Source organism: Saccostrea echinata, unplaced genomic scaffold (genome assembly GCF_033153115.1).
Source record: "Saccostrea echinata isolate AGI-Se365-2 ecotype Australia unplaced genomic scaffold, CSIRO_AGI_Sech_v1 ptg000086l, whole genome shotgun sequence".
NCBI classification, from domain to species: Eukaryota; Metazoa; Mollusca; class Bivalvia; order Ostreida; family Ostreidae; genus Saccostrea; species Saccostrea echinata.
In genome coordinates this window covers 2,624,302-2,641,965 of record NW_026889835.1, presented here as the reverse complement: position 1 = coordinate 2,641,965, position 17,664 = coordinate 2,624,302, and the positions used below count along the sequence as shown (strand labels likewise).

General features: G+C 33.1%; 1 protein-coding gene across 1 annotated transcript; it reads left to right on the top strand.

Annotated features, from left to right (window-relative positions):
* Positions 1-5,549: 5,549 nt before the first annotated feature.
* On the top strand, positions 5,550-17,064 carry LOC133177120 (elongation of very long chain fatty acids protein 2-like). The gene is made up of 7 exons (XM_061312217.1): positions 5,550-5,629; positions 7,784-7,849; positions 8,586-8,779; positions 9,098-9,196; positions 12,210-12,381; positions 13,982-14,106; positions 15,104-17,064. Exons 2-7 carry the CDS (start codon positions 7,786-7,788, stop codon positions 15,368-15,370), a joined length of 921 nt encoding a protein of 306 aa, XP_061168201.1. The 5' UTR covers positions 5,550-5,629; positions 7,784-7,785; the 3' UTR covers positions 15,371-17,064.
* Positions 17,065-17,664: the final 600 nt, after the last annotated feature.

The following is a 17,664-nucleotide window of genomic DNA, read 5'->3' as shown; positions in this document are numbered from 1 at the left end:
TATGATGAGCAAGGACGCTTCTTCCAAAATTGTGAAATTTATGGCCCCTGTCAGGAGTTTTGGTTTAAAGGCAAAGCTCTGTTGAATATTTAGTGAAAATGCATTTTAGCTTTGAAAAACCACAGTTCCGTAGTATTTAGCATATAAACCAAGTGCATAGGTATGATGAGCAAGTGTGTTTCTTCCAAAATTGTGAATTTCATGGTTCCTGGGTTAGGGTTTCTGGTGTTGCCGTGGGGGAGGGGGGGGGGGTAGTATTGAATGTATAGTGAAAATGCATTATTTCTTTGAAAATCTGCTGCTCTGTTCCTGGGCATCTAAGAGGTAAAGTAGAAAAATGTAACAAGCAAGGGTATTTTAACCAGATTTATGTAATTTTGGACCACTTGGTCAAGTGCTTTGGTGCTAGGTAGGGCTCTAATAATTTGTATTCTACTGAGAGAAGTTATTCTCCTTTGCTATTCACCTATGGTATAAATCAAATGTACTAGTAAGCACTGTAAAATATGTAATTGAAAGGTTAATTGAATAAGAGGATTATACAAGAATTTTAAAATATACATGTATAATACAAAAGGTACTTTCATAGGCACCAGTGTTGTCCAGAGAAATAAATAATTCCCCGATCGTTCGTGTTTTTTTTTGGGGGGGGGGTACTTTCATAGTATTTAATGGTCATGTAGACTTGTAAATAATAGATATAAATACTACTGTATTACGAAAACCACTCCCTCTCCTCGGGTAACCTAGCCGTAAAAATTGGGTCTTTAGAAATAAAAATTTTAATCCTCAGTTGGTTCCTAGATGAAAAATGAAAATTTCAAAATCTTATTCCATATCTACGGGACACAACCAATCATACTAGACAAATTGATTTGGTACTGCGGAAAATGTAAAAAGACAATGTCATTTTTCGACCAAAATTAGTACATAGTGTATCAGGGGTGAAAATGAAAATTCCCAAACCTTATTGCACATCAACAGAACACTACCAATCATATCCAAAATATGAAATGGCTACTGCGTAAGGTTTTGAAATTTTGAAGCCTTACCACACATCTGAATCATACTACCTATGATATTCCGCTGATTTGCTCATTGAATAAAATGTAAAGAGAAGTACTGGGGACTATTTTTTCACAGAAAAAACCCTTCGTTTTACGACCCACAATTAGCTCCTAGGCTGAAAATAAAAAATTCTGAAAAGTTATTGCACATCTAAGACTATAGAACACCACCTATCATATTCCGAAAGATGAAATGGATACTAGTACTTTCAATATAAGGGGAGTTTGAGGAAGAAGATAGTATGACAGACGGACGGTCAGACTACGATAGCAACACAGCATACCCATTTTTTTCTTCTTAGAAAGTGCATAATTTAAAGATTAGGTGTTTTGACATCATAAAACACCTTCTTCAAGAAAAATGGAACTTGGGAATTTTCCTGTCTCGTGACTAGTCATTTTGTTATAAAAAAAACAGTCTGCTTCTACAAGCAGGTACTCTGATTTAGATATATGCCGTAGTTCCTCTTTCACAATATCTATATAGTCTTTGGAGTCCAAGTCTTCCAACAGGCTGTTGGAATTTTAATGGGACATAATATCCTCCTTTATTAGCAGACCTATATGTTTTTTTTATAATCCTAAGAAGCAAACTATTCGACTACTACTACATGAGAACAAGAAAAATCCTGCTGTAGGCTTTCACAGGGATATATCAACGATGTTTTATCAATTTACAATAATTACTTTCATTCCTATGTTAAATCGATTTAACCCAGTGAACTCAAAATAAAAGACACCACAGAGTCCACACTATCTTTTTCATATTTGGGTGTTTTACCGAGACGATAATGGCCAACTAACAACTAAAATGCATGATAAACGAGATGTCTTCAACTTTTCCATGAACATTGAAGACAATGAACGGTAATCATGTTGAAGGGTTAAATTAAACAATACAAACTGTGAGCAGAGCAAACTTTTACAGCATCAGAGGTGGGATCAGATGCCATCGAGGAGTAAGCTTTCCCTGTCGAGAGGTCACACTTGTCCTTTGTCATGATCTTGTAAATGGAGAAATATGCAGCCAATTTGTATGAAAGACGTTAGTCAACCAACCTAAGACAGATTGTTTTTGTAAACAAAGTCATTGTGTCGATCATAGAATTTGCAAAATAGTAAATGTACATGAGATCATTGATACCCTTATATTATCAACTTATTTGTTCGTACATATAACATGCTCTTGTGTATCGAATCACCAGGTAGACACACACCCGATAAAAGTAAATATGTAGATGACAATGAGAAGTAAAGAAAATTTGCTCGCTTCATTTTTATTAAAGAAGCAGTCGTTCATGATGTCAAATAGTCGGGGGGGGGGGGGGTATTTAAGACGGGGACTGGTTGTATTAAGTGTTGAAAAATCAACTTTTCTTATTTATTTCTATTATTCCACTATCACCTGTTTATAGTGTTTATGGATCCAAACGTATTCGATACGCAACAGCATGCTCTGAGAGGAAGGGTACTGGCAAATAAGTAGATGTTACAGGAATTTCAACAACCTCGTTTAAAGTCAGCATTTCGAAAATTTTATATTGGCGTTATAATGTCATAGTTTGCTAATACAATCCATCATTGAGTTATATTTTTGCTTACTTCTTCATACCCATTGTTAGGCCATTGTTAGTACTAAAATACTACGTCTACCTGATCAATACATAAAGCTCTCGGCGGGTGTGACCGATCGACAGGAAATGCTTACTGCTATTAGGCATCTGATTCAATCTCTTGAGTTTCCAGGGGTCTGTGTTTTATATCTTGTTCACAAATTTGTATAGCTTTTGAGAATTTTGAGGTCATTCACTGTTTGTTATTTCCACCTTTTTCATTTGGGTTGAAAATTACGTATACCGGTATATTTTGTAAAGAAAATTCAGTCGGTTGATCTAATCCGTACCTCAACTTATAAACTATCGTGGAAAGGGCTACTTCTTTTTCAAGTATTTCATTTCATAGAGAAAGATAGCCAAATTTCACATCTATAGTATTTTAATTAGACTATATGCCCTTGTCATTTCCGATTTCATTTCATATGTTTTGGCAGTCGTAGAACATCAAAAAATTTTGTATAATGAAAAGTAAACGAGAAAGGGTTGAAATCATTGAATAACGATACCAACAAAAAAGTCATTTTTTTTTTTAACTTTGAGGTGAATTAGGTATGGAGAGTCTTAATAATACACAAGGGCTAAAGCTACATGAAATTGACCATTTCGAGTTGAACATATATCAGTATTCATGTTACTCTAAAGAATGATAATATATTCGGTGAACGGCTCAGTAGAAAGAAAAATCAGTTTTAGCTTTTTGGGTGGGATGGTGTGGGGGCAATTAAACGAAAGTTCATTGACAAGCAAAAAGACCAAAGAAAGGTCAACAGAGTGACGTTCTTTAGCTTTGTTTCCTATTGTATACTATATGATCGCAAGTATTAAAGGCTGGAAACAGTCACCCAGTGCCCCCCCCCCCCCCCCTCATCTGGTACCTACGGACATGGTGAAATATAAATATATATGTCATATTTTTTTAAATATATCGTTTTCGACTGATACATAAAACAGCTTACGGCGACAAAATGGTTACATTATCGATTACATATATTGCATATTAGAATAGGGAAAAGGGTGACTAGATCCCAGATTTAAAAAGAAAAAAATGGAAAGGGGGTCCATACCCCAAGTGCTTGTGCTTTTTGGTCCTATGAATCTGCATATCTGTTGGAAATAACGTAATTTCTTAATCATTTTTTTAATATGGCCAAATTAAGCTGTTTTCCAATATATTGCATATTTTGCAACCTCTGATCCCTAATATGCAATTTTACATGTATAATGAAAAAGAGCTATATTCGAACACAATAATTGATACACATTTATTGACTGGGTTCGAGGGCAACATGCGTTTTTCTTTTCGGACCCAAGAACCAAACTGTTTGCCTGAGGCCGTTAGGCCAAAGGCAAATAATTTGGTTCGAGTGGTCGACAAAACACATTCTGCCCCAGAACACAGTCAATAAATGTTTTGTTTTACAATTCTTTTTTTTTTGACATACCATGTATCATATGTAAATTTCCTTTACCCGCACTGCGGAAAAATTCGATTCTGTCACTGACGAATGCGAATAAGATTTAACTGAAGATAAAGATAATTTTACACTGTGACTACATATTTTCAGCCATTTTTAGGGTTACTGGTCATAAAGAGAATATAGAAAATCACAAAAATACTTCTTCAAACATCGTCGTTTATAGACTTTATTAACTGAGCCGTATTAAGCAATGTTATTCAAGAATTAATTCTTTTTTATTCAATTGACAGCAAAGATTAAGTGCACATTTCAACGAATATAGGCAAATGTGCTCAATATTTTTTGAGTCCATTTACCACCTAAATTTGTAAATATTTCTCAAAAGTCTTTGTCAGAATGTTTTCAATCTTTATTATGATGAATAACATACCAAAATAATTACAAAAAGTGATTAAAATATATTCCTTTCCCCACAAACGAATGAGAGACACTATATATATAAATCAATACTTCTTTTGTTGACCTTTTTGCACTTACACAGGATTTAATTATTAAATGATTGTTTGGGGGTTACGTTTAGATTTACAAAGTGAATATTTATCAAAAAATGTAATTTATTTTTAGTTAAAAAGATAATATATTTTTTAAACATTATTATTATACATCAACCATTATGAATAATTAACAAATAATTATGAAAGGGAATGCACGTCATTTCATGATAGACATTACAAAATTTACACACAATTTTTAACAGATCTTTGATTCAGACACATTTCATCAAGATATTGTACTATTTAGATTTCTTCGGATTTTTGATTTCCTTCAAAATAGTTGCATTCCCACTATCACAGTTGTTTAACTTCACTATACATGCATGAGACAGTCTTGGAGAAAGTACGGGAAAAGGTAATGTTCATTAAATTAATTATGATGTCATAATGGATCTAGCACCAAAAAGACGATCTAAACTCATTTACTCCAAATGACGTCATATGACGTACTAGTTAACGTATCTTTTGTGACGTCACAATTGCCGCACTGACCCTTCAAAAATCCGATGAATGCATAGATTATATAAATTTGCTTTAAGCATTAAGGGGTCTATTTACTATCGAAATAAGTTTAAAATTTAATATGTAAACTAAAAAAAAATAATGAGAGAGAAAGAGAGAGAATTGCAACATCAAATTATCAATATGTCGAATATGTTGAAATCAGAGATATGTCTGGTTCAAAACACTTGAACAGTTGAATGCTTGTCAAAATGACCTATTTAGCGCTAATATGCCAGAGCAAGACAAAACTTTGGAATAATTACTTTTTTTTTACTTGATGTGAAACGTTTTTTCCGGCCTATGATTTCGGAATTTGCTAGAGTTATATATACTTGTGCATGTTAATGTCCGGTATTCTGATTGGTTGATAACATTCACATGATATAAAGGGAAAGCACGCTTGATAAGCATGTTTGGTTACCGCAACAGTGAAAGGACTTAGAAACAGACAACAGCGAGTCTTTTAGCAGGTAAGTCAGTTGAATATATATTAAGTAGCAATTTAACGGAACTCCACGGACCCACATCAGTGTAAAATTTACACCAAACAAGTGGAAGCGCCCGCTTGTATTCAGCACTCTGTCTTGTAAATATGCACATGTCATTTACTGGTCGTTGACCATGCTGGCCTTACGCCTGTTTCCGGGAATATTTCTTAAAAACTAGCCACAGTCATTCTCTCAGGAGACGTGTCGAACCTTTGCAAAACAATGCTAACATGAAAAGTTTATAAATAACATGGAAAAAAATAAAAGAATTGAGCTGCATAAACCTTCTAATAGAGTAATATATTTTCGATTAAAATCAATTAAAGCTCAAAAGTGACCTATAAAATTAGCCTCTTCCTCCTATCAAAGTACCTTATCGGACACCTATTGGTAAATTTTACTCTGAGTGGTGAGATCATATAGTATTACTACAATGATTAAATTAAGTGAAAATTGCATGATCGAAATGGGAGGACTTCATGAACAATATTAACTCAAATTATTAGAAAACAAACTCAAGGTTCGGGGGGTTATGGTGGTAAATAAACATCGGAACATAAATGGTATCTCCCATGAACAACAAAGCTGTTCATGTGCTCCAATATATATACAGTCATGTAAAATGCCATAAGCTTATTGTGAACATGCACTGATTCATTTAATTTAAGGTTTTTGTAGTTGACAAATCACACCCTTGATATCCTGAATATCAGAATAAGCTTAAATACATTGGTTTATCATGTGCTTATATCAGAAAATGTAAATATTAATTTCCATGGTTCATATAATAGAGGTAAATCATTTTGCATAAGATGAGTTAAAATCATCCATCATCTTATATCAGTGACTGATTATGGCACTATGTCAGCTGTCAAAGGCAAATATACCCATATACAGTGTAGAAGTACATTTTATTACATGCAAAAGCAAGCCAGCCCCAAGATGCCTACTCTAGTTTATAAGATAATCTTACAGTGAGATAATTACAAAGGATCAAGTACATTTTTTAAAAAGTATTTTTTTCTGTGTTGTGACGTTGGAATATTCACAATTTTGCTTTTGCTACTCATTTTCGTTTGTGACTCAACGTACATTATAATGGGCTTATTATTTTTAATTCATACTAGGATGTAATACATACATTAGGTTGTAATAGTTATTGAAAGATAACATGCCTTAAATCTTTCCATGGTCAGTGGTATATATACATGTAAGGAGATACACAAGAGGGTACTAAGTGCTGATGCTGAATACAGAAACATTGTGCTGTACTTTGATGACAGATAAACTCAGAAATATAAGTATATAATATTGGTTACAAAGTTTAAGGGATTTGTGTATATTGGACTTTTTGACATTATCAACTAAATAATATGATTTGCTTTAAAATGGCCTGGCATGCAAATTTTTTGATGTTGTATTACCTGGTATTATACTCTTTATATGTGGAGTAACCTCAGATTTCTATTTATCATTGCCCCCATGTTTAGGTCATGATAACCTGCTTAGGGCAATACACGTTCAGGTAAACTTCTAGCTCATTGCAAACTTTTACCAAGATCCCCTCACCCTGATCAGTTCATCGGGGTATCTAAAGGTATCTTAGTTAGGAGGAATCAAGCTGAAATATAGAGTGTTTGATCATATAATAGGAACATCTGATGATATCTGATTGAAGAGTTCATGTTGAATGGTGAAATGCTAAAAGGTTAGAAAACAAAAACCTGGTATTATCAATCACTGACATGAAGATTTACCATCTGAACAAGCTAATGAGAGATACTAATGGGATAATCATGTTTCTTTGAACTGTGTTAGATGTGCCGTATACATCTATCGGTGGTAGGAAATTGTCTGTCTTCATCTTGATGGGAAAAAAATCCTGGTTTGAATTTACTGTCTCGTGCTGCAGTCCTTTAAGAGGGTACTCAAAAAACAAGCTGTTGATATGTCACAAGTGTATGTAAAACAAAAATAAATATTATAGCATGTTTACTGACATGGAAAGGTAATAATTGGAAAATATGTACATGTATATACAAAGAGCATTTGTCCTTTAATTTCACTAGTCCAATTAATGATTTATATACATGTATTAATATATACATACATACATATGTACTGTACTCTTTCTAGCAATGGAGAAAGTCCCTATTGTGAAGGATGTGTTGCGTCTCTATGAAGAGGGCAAGGCCACAAGAGGTAGGACAATTGCCGCATCATGCAAAATATTAAATCAGTACTCTGCGCTGTAAGTTAAAAATAGACAAATAAGGTCAGATACACTTGGTAAAATAAAGATAAAACTTCTCAAGATAAATTATATCTAAAAAATTGTAGTCCCATTACAGCCGTAGTGTGTACTACTTATTGACCACAGCATCTAAGGTGAAGGTGCCATCTAATTTTCAGTTTTTCTCCTGTAAGAATGTGGCCTTGACTTTTCACGTCATAATTCTCATGTTGGTGACATGCTAGAATTTGACCTATATTAGCTTATTGGGTGGTGATAACTGGGGAAATGTAAAGCACTAGGATATATATATATATGAATGTAGGTTATTTAAATTTAGTTTAATTTTAATCTTTGTAACATGAATACTGTGTTAGTCTTTTTAAATTTACATTACAAATATCACTATCTAAACTTTGGTACATAAATTAAACAATAAAATATATGTATTAACTTAAATGGATTAAATTGTTAAATGGATTGGAAAGTAGTCTTTATAATGATTAAAAAATGAAAATTATCAGCAGTGAAGTTTGTAATATGAAAAGGGTTTCTTAACAAAATATAGCTGAAGATGCAAGCTCTCCTGACATCTTGACACTTTCATAAAAGCTGATAATTAAATGATGCATTCCCTCATAAATAGATAGTTAACTCAATGTTCAATAAAAGTGCATTGCATGAGTATTCAATTTTTTTTTTCAGATCCGAGGACAAAGGACCTTTTCATGTTGTACGATAACCCTGTATATATCTGGATAGTAACTATTGTGTATATTTTATTTGTGACTGTTATTGGGCCGCGCTTTATGAGAAACCGCCCTGCCTACAGCTTTCCACGATTTCTTGTGGTGTACAATAGTATTCTTGTAATATGGTCCACATATATGTTTGTGGAGGTAAGCTATTAAACAATACATGTATCATTGATGACATTACAAGATCTATACATGTATCAACTTTTATTATGAAACTGAAAAATGATTGCATATGCATATCAATGGAGACCATGACAAGCTACATTGTAGGCACCTAGCTCAGTCAATTATTAGACTTGGTGCATATTAGCTACACTTTGTTTTTCAAACAGTGGAGTTACCTAGGTTTTTATTTTAAAAATATTTTAACTTCAGTAAAATGCAAATGTTCTCTGCATTGTTTGAAATAAAATTTTCAAAGAATTTAAACTATGTTCAGAATGTTGATTGTTTTTGTAGATTATGGCCAGTGCAATCTACGCAGATTATTGGAAAGAAAATGGATTTTTGTGTTGTGTGTATAACCAAGACACCCCCAAAAACCCAAAGGAAGAGAGGGTAGGTAAAAAGAGACTTTTAAAACAGGTGTCTTGGCGAGTAGATAAAGGTGTATTAATGCATTTATGACATTTTTTATTCTCCTGGTATGCGTGTTGGACTTTGAACTATGGGGTGATTTATTAGATCAATAATGCACTTTGACTTCATTCCACCCTTTACATGATTATCACAAGTCCCAATTCCAAAAAAATATGTGCAAATTAAGTCAGATAGAAATGTGTTACCTAGTTTGAAGGTTACCAGTGTGAATTACAAGTACAAGTATTGTGTTTATCAGTCTCATTTAACCTTATTTGGTAAATACGTGGTACAGCTGTACCTAGGTAGAGAAATATATGTACCATTTATCATGTTGACTCAAAATTGTTGCCATACAAATTGACTTTGACACACAATTCACATTTCCAGTAAATATGCTTGAAGTAGGTGATCAGGTCCTTTTCACCTGTAAGAATAATTTTGTCTATTTGTCAATGCAAGCTGTGGCTGAGAAGCACAGTTACAAAGAAACATTGGAAATTTATTAGGGCCCCGCTCTGCAAGCGCCCAATAGTGATCAGTCTGTCCGTCCAAGATCTCTTGTCTGAAGCATATCTTCTCTCTCCTTGGCCCAATCTGGCTCATACTTCACCCACAGAGTGTCTTTGGGTAAAGGGTGTGCAGTGACTTTGAACCATGTTTCTAGGTCTAAGGTTAAGGTCATAGCAGAATTATGTGAAAAATCCTTGTCCAGAGCATATCTTCTCTCTCCTTGGTCCAACGTGGCTCATACTTCACTCACAGAGTGCCACTGGACAATGGATGTATAGTGACCTTGAACAAAGTTTCTAGGTCAAGGGTCAAGATCAAAAATAGCCTCTCTGTTTAAAATCTTTGTTCGGTGCATAATTTCTTTCCCTTAAGTCCAGTCAGCCAACACAAATGTTCCTCTTTAAAATAAACCCTTTTCAGCTACCTTACATTTTCATGTTTGTTGCCGAAAGTGGGGCCCTTTGAGATGGCCACCATCTCTATGATATCTAGTTCCTGTGATTATACCCCCCACAAATAAAGTTGGGAGGGGACATAAAGGAATAACCTTGTCGGTTGGTCTGTCCATTTGTCTCTACATGCAATCTTGTTTGGACTATAACTTTGTAATGAAGAATCATTGCAAGCTCATACTTGGTACAGAGAGTGCTTATGACTGAGGATGTGTCAAAACCTTGGCCCAAGGTCATTCCGGCAATTTCAAGGTAATAGCTGAAAAAAGTAGAAAATTCTCTCTGGGCTTATATCTCTGTAATAGAGAATCATTGGAAACTCCATACTTGATACAGATGTCTTGACCTTGACCCAAGGTCACTCTGGCAAGTTCAAGATATCTGACAGAAAAAGTACAAAATTCTTCTCCTGGCTATAACTTTATAATGGAGAACAATTGGAAGGTCATACTTAGTACAGAGAGTGTTCATGAGTAGAGGGAGTGTCATGACCTTGACTTAAGGTCAATTAGGCAAGTTCAGTGTCAAAGGCAGAAAAGGTATTAATTTTTGTCTGGGTTATAACTAAGCAATGCAGAATCATTGGAAGCTCATACTTGGTGCAGAGATTATTTATGATCAGAGGGTGTGTCATGACCTTCACTCTAATCATTCCAGTAAGTTCAAGATCACTGACAGAAAAAAAGTATAAAATTCTTCTGGGCTATAACTTTGAAATGGAGAATCATTGGAAGCTCATTATTGGAACAAAGATTTTTTAAGACCTGAGGGTTTGTCCAGACCTTCCCCAAATGTTATTTGGGCAAGTTCAAGGTCAATGGCAGAAAGTATAGAATTCTTATCCGGGCTATAACTTTGTAATGGAGAATCATTAGAAGCTCATACTTTGTACAAAGATTGTTTATGACTTGAAGGTTTGTCATAACATTGACCCAAGCTCATTGTGGCAAATTCAAGGTCATTGGTTTAAAAAGTAAAAAGTAACGACAGGTTTAGAATTTTCTAATGGAGAAATATTCGATGTCCATATTTCACTAAAAGATTACTTATGACAAGGTGATGTGTTATTTTTTCAACCAAGGTAGTTTTGGCAAGTTCAAGGTCAATTTACAGAATTTGAAAGGGCACTTTTAAAAAAAAAATGCAGGGGGTGGGGGGGTTATCAATTTGTGAGTTTCACAGTACCTCTAGTTTGATAGTGCTTCAAGTTCATCTATTAATTTCAGAAAAGTACAGGGTCATGATATTGTTGGGGGAATGGATATTGATCATGTGTGCATACTTGACACAATTTTTTTTTTTTTTAGAATGTAAAGATTATGACTTTGAATTATGGTCATATGGATACATTCACAGGAGGAAATCTTAAATCTGTGCCAGAACCATATCAGACCATGATAAAGAAACATAGAAAAAGCTTATACCTGACACATATGCCATTCACCTAAATCCCATGTTAATGAGAGAATAAAGATTTTTTAACCTTTGAGATATTACCTTGCATCAATGCCATGACACTTGATCACATCATCAGCAACAAGATATTCTGCTGTGAATTAATTCTAGTCATAGGTTCCAAAGTATGGCTTGGACACATTTCACTATCTCATTAGTCACCAACCTTAACCTTCAAAATATGACCTTGATGCTAAACCATGATATACCTGGGGTCATCATCTGCAACAACATACTCAAGTTGAATACATTCTGGTCAAGGATCCCAGAATACAGCCCAGACACCATTTCACTTCTCTCATTGCTCATTGACCTTGGGTTTTAGGATATGACCTTAAGTCAAGATCAGGACATGCTTTAAGGTCATTTATAGCAACAATATGATAAAGTTTATACCCATTCCACTGAAATGCTCAAGAGTTAAGATCCAGACAGAATTATAGATGGAAAAAAAAAAACCAAAGGACCCCCCCCCCCCAATAAAAAAGTGTGAATTGTGAAACATGACATAACCCATGAAACAGTTGGAGTAAGTTAATTCTCTATGGATAATGTTTTTTGTTTTTTTTCAGATGGCTAAAATAATACACATGTTTTTCGTGTCAAAGATTGTGGAGTTAGGAGACTCAGTTCTAATGGTTCTCAGAAAGAAACAGGACCAGATAACCTTTTTACATGTGTACCACCATAGTTCCATAGTTAATATATACTGGTGGGTCACCACCTATATACCAGGAGGCCAATGTAAGTAGACTTAGATTCAAACATTTATAATGTAGGCATGCTAGTCCCACAAGTGATAGATTTATGGATGCACAGTTTCTGTCCAAGTTGTTTTCATAAGCCATGAATATCCACAGATTGGGGGATAAATGACTCTAAATACTGTCACATATTTCAGATTAATACATAAGATTCTTGAAGGAGTCTAATGTTTTGCTGAGAGCATTTCTATCATATTTATTACCACATTACTTCAGTGGTTTGATTGTGTGAAAAAGAAAACAAAAAAAACAAGAGTCGAAGAAAAACCAGCATGCATAATTGTCTCATCAACCAACTCGTTCCTAAACCTCATTGAAAATTGGGGACATTTGGCCATCATTTTGAACCCATTACAAAAAAAGATGTCATTTTAAGACAACTTAAATCAGATTCAAATACTCATGTTGGGTGTATTTCAAGCTCATGCATCATTTGTAAATTAGGAACATCAAGGGCAGGGGAATTTATTTTCAGAAACATATTTCAAGAAAAAAAAAATGAAAGTTGCTTAACTATGCATACAATATGCAGTGAAGTACAGATTTATGAATTAAAAAAAAGGCAAGGGGAGGTCTTAATGATAAAAATGCTATCTTTGACATAGAATTATAGATATCATAATATCATTACACAATTTTGTGAATTGCTGCTCTATGTAAAATTACAAGAACATAACATTGTTTACCAAGTTATCCAAAGACTTCAATATTTATAATCCACAGCTTGTATGTTTAACAGTAAATACTATCACAGAGAGTTTCTGAAATGGATTTTTAAAAAGTGTAAGAGTATACAAATTGGCATAATTATCAACTGTATTGTGTGCAGTATCTATGATATTTAGTATTCTGGGGATAAATTGTCAGTAGCCTTAAATTCACTCTAAAACCCTCAAAACTCAAAAACAAATGAGAAAAACTAATGAAATGGATAAATAGATAAGTAAATAATTAAAATGAATGATAAACACAGAATATTTTAATTAGTATTATCATGCAGTACACATATGCTTTTTACTGTAGATTCCTTATTTTACGCGAGTACTTAATATCACGAAATGGCCCAAGGACGTCAAATTGCGAGAATAATAATTCGCGAATGGGTGATTTATCTAGATATTTTACATACATTATAGCACCATAAAAATAAATGCGAGTAATTTTATTTCGCGAGTGGTGCTTCTCGCGTAATTACGCGATAATTTATTTCTCGCGTATATTTAGGAATCTACAGTATTATGCCCTATCAATTTACTTCAATATTGAAGGTTAATAACAACAGTAGAAAAAAAGTGAGTTTAAAGATTTATGAGGGAGGTTCCCAATTATGAAAAAATAAAATGATTATATACATGTACACTGTTTTATCAAAGAATTTCTGTTTATTTCTTAGTACTGAGAGTGAGTTTTGCATGCCTATTATTTTTTCAATGATTTTAAGTTTTTTTTTGTGTGTGCTTGTTTTAGTATATATTCTCAGTTGATCTGATCACTGATATTGATAAACACATGTTTATTTTATGTGCATTCTGCTTTATCAATCTGATGATTCCTCAATATGAGTCTCACTTTGTTTTCAGCTTGGTTTTGTAGTTCACTGAATGCATTTGTACACATCATTATGTATGCATACTATGCACTAGCAGCCATTCCGTCTATGAGAGGGAAGTTATGGTGGAAAAAATACATAACTAGATTACAGCTGGTAAGTTTAGGGAGTAGTTCATCTCAAATTATTAGCATGCATAAAATTTATTTTATAAGTAATTATTTTTTTATGCCCATGTAATCAAAGCTTTGGGGCATAATTATAGTTTTTGCTCTGTCCCTCCATCTGTTTGTCTGTCCACAAAAACTTAAACCTTGCCCATAATTTTGATCTGTTGGAGATAGGGCTTTCATACTTGACATGTGTATTCCTTGTGAAAAGACCTTTTTTTGGGTACCAACATATTTAACCTCTTGACCTTGGAGTTTGACCCACTCTTAAAAAATTTTACCAAACTTTAACCTTGGTCATAACTTTTGAACAGTTGGTGTGAGTGTTTTTGTACTTCTCATATGTATTTCTTGTGACAAAACCTTTCCTTGGGTTCAAATATTTTTGACTTTTTTACCTTGATCTTGGATTTTGGTCTTCCTTTTTTTTTTTTTTTTTTTTTTAAAACTTCAACTCAGCCATAAGTTTTGAATGGTTGGTGCTAGGGCTTTCATATTTCAAATGTGTTTTCTCTGTAACAAGAACTTTTTTGGAGACCAACAATGTTGACCTTGGAATATGACCTACTTTTAAAAAACTTAATCTTGGCCGTAAATTTTGAATGTTTGGAGCTTTGGCTTTTATATTTCCCATGTGTATTCGTTGTGACAAGACCTTCACCTGGGTGCCAACTTTTGACCTTGACCTTGGAGTTTCACCTACTTTTGAAAGTTTTTACCTTGACTGTAATTTCTGAATGGTTGCTTCGAGGCCTCTTGTTCTTCAGAGGTATATTTTTTTTTTGATAAAACCTTTCTTAAGGTATCAAAATTTTTTATCTCTAGACCTTGAACTTGAGATTAACTTGTATTTGAGAAACTTTAACCTTTGCCACAAGGAACCATATGTGGGCATCAGTGTTTCCCAAACATGTCTTGTAATTTAACAGGAAATTAAAATAACTTAAGGAAGCTATTTTTCAGCCAACTGTTCTTCATTTCAGATTCAATTTGTGCTGATATTTTTCCACACTATCCAGACCACCATTACAGGGTGTGACTTTCCACTCTGGAGTCACATACTTCTTAGTAGCTACATGATCTCTATGATGGTTCTATTTGGAAACTTTTATGTACAAGCATATATCAAGAAGGCCAGAGCCAGCCATAAAAAGACTGACCAAATTCAAAATGGAGTCACAAAAAATGGCAGTGTGCACCAAAGCAATGGCATAAATGGTCACTCAAATGGTCACACAAAAGTTGATTGATGCAGTTAGACAATATTATAGTTTATTTTCTAGTAAATATATTTTAGGAATTAAAATGTATTTTGTATATTACCTAATTTTACTTGATGCTTGATTGTCTTGTTTTTGTTAGCTATTATGAAAATTTTCATTTTATTTTTGCTGATTACGATCTTGTACTGTTCTGACAATCTTTTGTTGATATTGTCATTAATGTTACAGACCATAATGTTGAAGGTGCAGTGTTGTAATTTTGTATAGATCAAGTGCAACATGAACAAATATTTCTCAAACACTTTAATATAGTCATTTTATATTTGTTGTTGCTCTGTTTTGTTAAATTGCTCATCACCAATCTTCATATGTGTTTCATAATACATATCATGCAAGGGTAATTTATGCTGAAAATAGATTGCAGCCAAAATTATAGAGAGTTATATTTTTTATGTAATACTTCATGATACTTAGACATTCTATCATCCTGTCAGTGTAATGATGTGTGCAATTTGGTTGTAATGTGCCATGAAGGCTTTGTAGATGTATACCAGTATAGTTTCAGTGCAATTAGAAATAAATGTACATATACATATAGTATGGTGCATATATATTAGTAAATTTGCAGTCACCAAAAAAAAAAAATCAGTTGTACAGAATTATTCACCTCACATAATTTTTTTTAATGAAGATTTTTTGAAAAAGGTAATTTTACCCTGTAATTTTTGTTTGTGTGTGTTTTTTTAATGTAAGAATATATTTGTAGACACAGACTATATTGTTTTTTATCTTCCCAAAAAGTGCTAATGCATATAATTTAGTGTAATTTGGAATACAGTTAATTTTGATTGTCATCTGATTTTAGGGGATATTATTACAACATTTTGAAAACTGAAAAAAATTGGGTTGACATTTTCTTTTCTATGAACAGCATCAATGTCTGTTATGTATTTTTGTAATTCTTTTAGATATACTTACATTGAAATGTGTTTGATATAATACCTCCCTAGTATTGTAGCCGTGTTATGCATATGAGCAAAAAATTTAATTTTCTATTTTGGTCATAATTTGTAGCCTTTATTTTTTTCATCCTAAATTTTATTTTGCAGAATTAAATATTGCTGTCACAATTTACCATTTCAAATTTATATTTACAGCATAAAATAACTCCTTTAGTGCAGCTCCAATCCTTAAAAAAAATTCTTGAGAACTTAGGAGGTTATTCCTCAATATTTCTTATATTTGAATACATTTGAGTTATTTATTTCATTACCAAAAAAAAAAAAAAATCAAAGGCAAAGACAGTTGAAAAAAAAAATTGTTTGAAATTGCAATACTCTTACTTTCCATAAAGCTACATTCTGGTAATGCTGTATTGCTTAAATCTGACCTGTTGATACTTGAATAAGCTTTGAATTGAATCATTATACATGTACAATTGCAGTGTGCGGTAGACACAAACATTTTGGTTTTTATTGTTATATGTTTCATTGTGATATGTCAATAGCTCATCCACATTTTCAGAAGAATATATGAATAGGGAGTTACTACCTGCTGTTCAATCTATTTCAGTAAATACTTTGTCTCAAGTCAGTTATTAATTTGATGAATGTGTCTTATTTATATTTTATGAAAAAGTTCCTTTTTAAAAAAAAAAAGAAAGAAAGAAAATATGTGTACATGCCTGTTCAATCTGTGAAACTTTCTTGCAATATGATTTACTTTCTAATATTTCTTAAAATATTCAATGTGCAGACAATGCAGAAGTATTTGAATATGAAATATTTATTTATTAGATGATTTCTTTACATATCAAGCCAACAGATATAGAATATATGCCATACACTTTAAAAATGTTTACACTGTTGATCATATTTTGTTTATAAGAAGCCTGCCTTGGTTTAAAAAATGTAGCTCTTTGATCGAGAAAATTTGGACAGACAAACCAGAGCTACAGATCCAAGCATTGTTAAAACCTTCGATTTTCACTGCTGCTTTTTTTGTCACACGGTTCTGGTATTATTTCTTGTATTATATGCATTCCCCTGCCAAAAGCATGGTTTCTGTAAATTAACCGTATATTCTACTCATAATCTTGAAATTTTATTTACCTTTCAATGGTCCCAGACAGCATGACTTCAACATTGTTGTCGGAATGCAAAGTTTTTGAAACCGACATTCAAAAGCCACATAGAGCTGTTTGGGTCCTTAGAAATGTTAATAAAGTAACAAGATTGGGAGTGAAATATATTGTTAATAAACGGATACCATGCTTTTAGTGGTGGAAACATGTATAATGCAAGAAATAATACCCATAGCTT

Excerpts from the sequence above, each read along its gene's own strand:
- LOC133177120 (XM_061312217.1), top strand. The coding sequence starts at position 7,786 with ATGGAGAAAGTCCCTATTGTGAAGGATGTGTTGCGTCTCTATGAAGAG. Across the intron at positions 9,197-12,209 it reads AAAACCCAAAGGAAGAGAGG|ATGGCTAAAATAATACACAT; the intron begins GTAGGTAAAAAG and ends GTTTTTTTTCAG. Across the intron at positions 12,382-13,981 it reads CTATATACCAGGAGGCCAAT|CTTGGTTTTGTAGTTCACTG; the intron begins GTAAGTAGACTT and ends CTTTGTTTTCAG.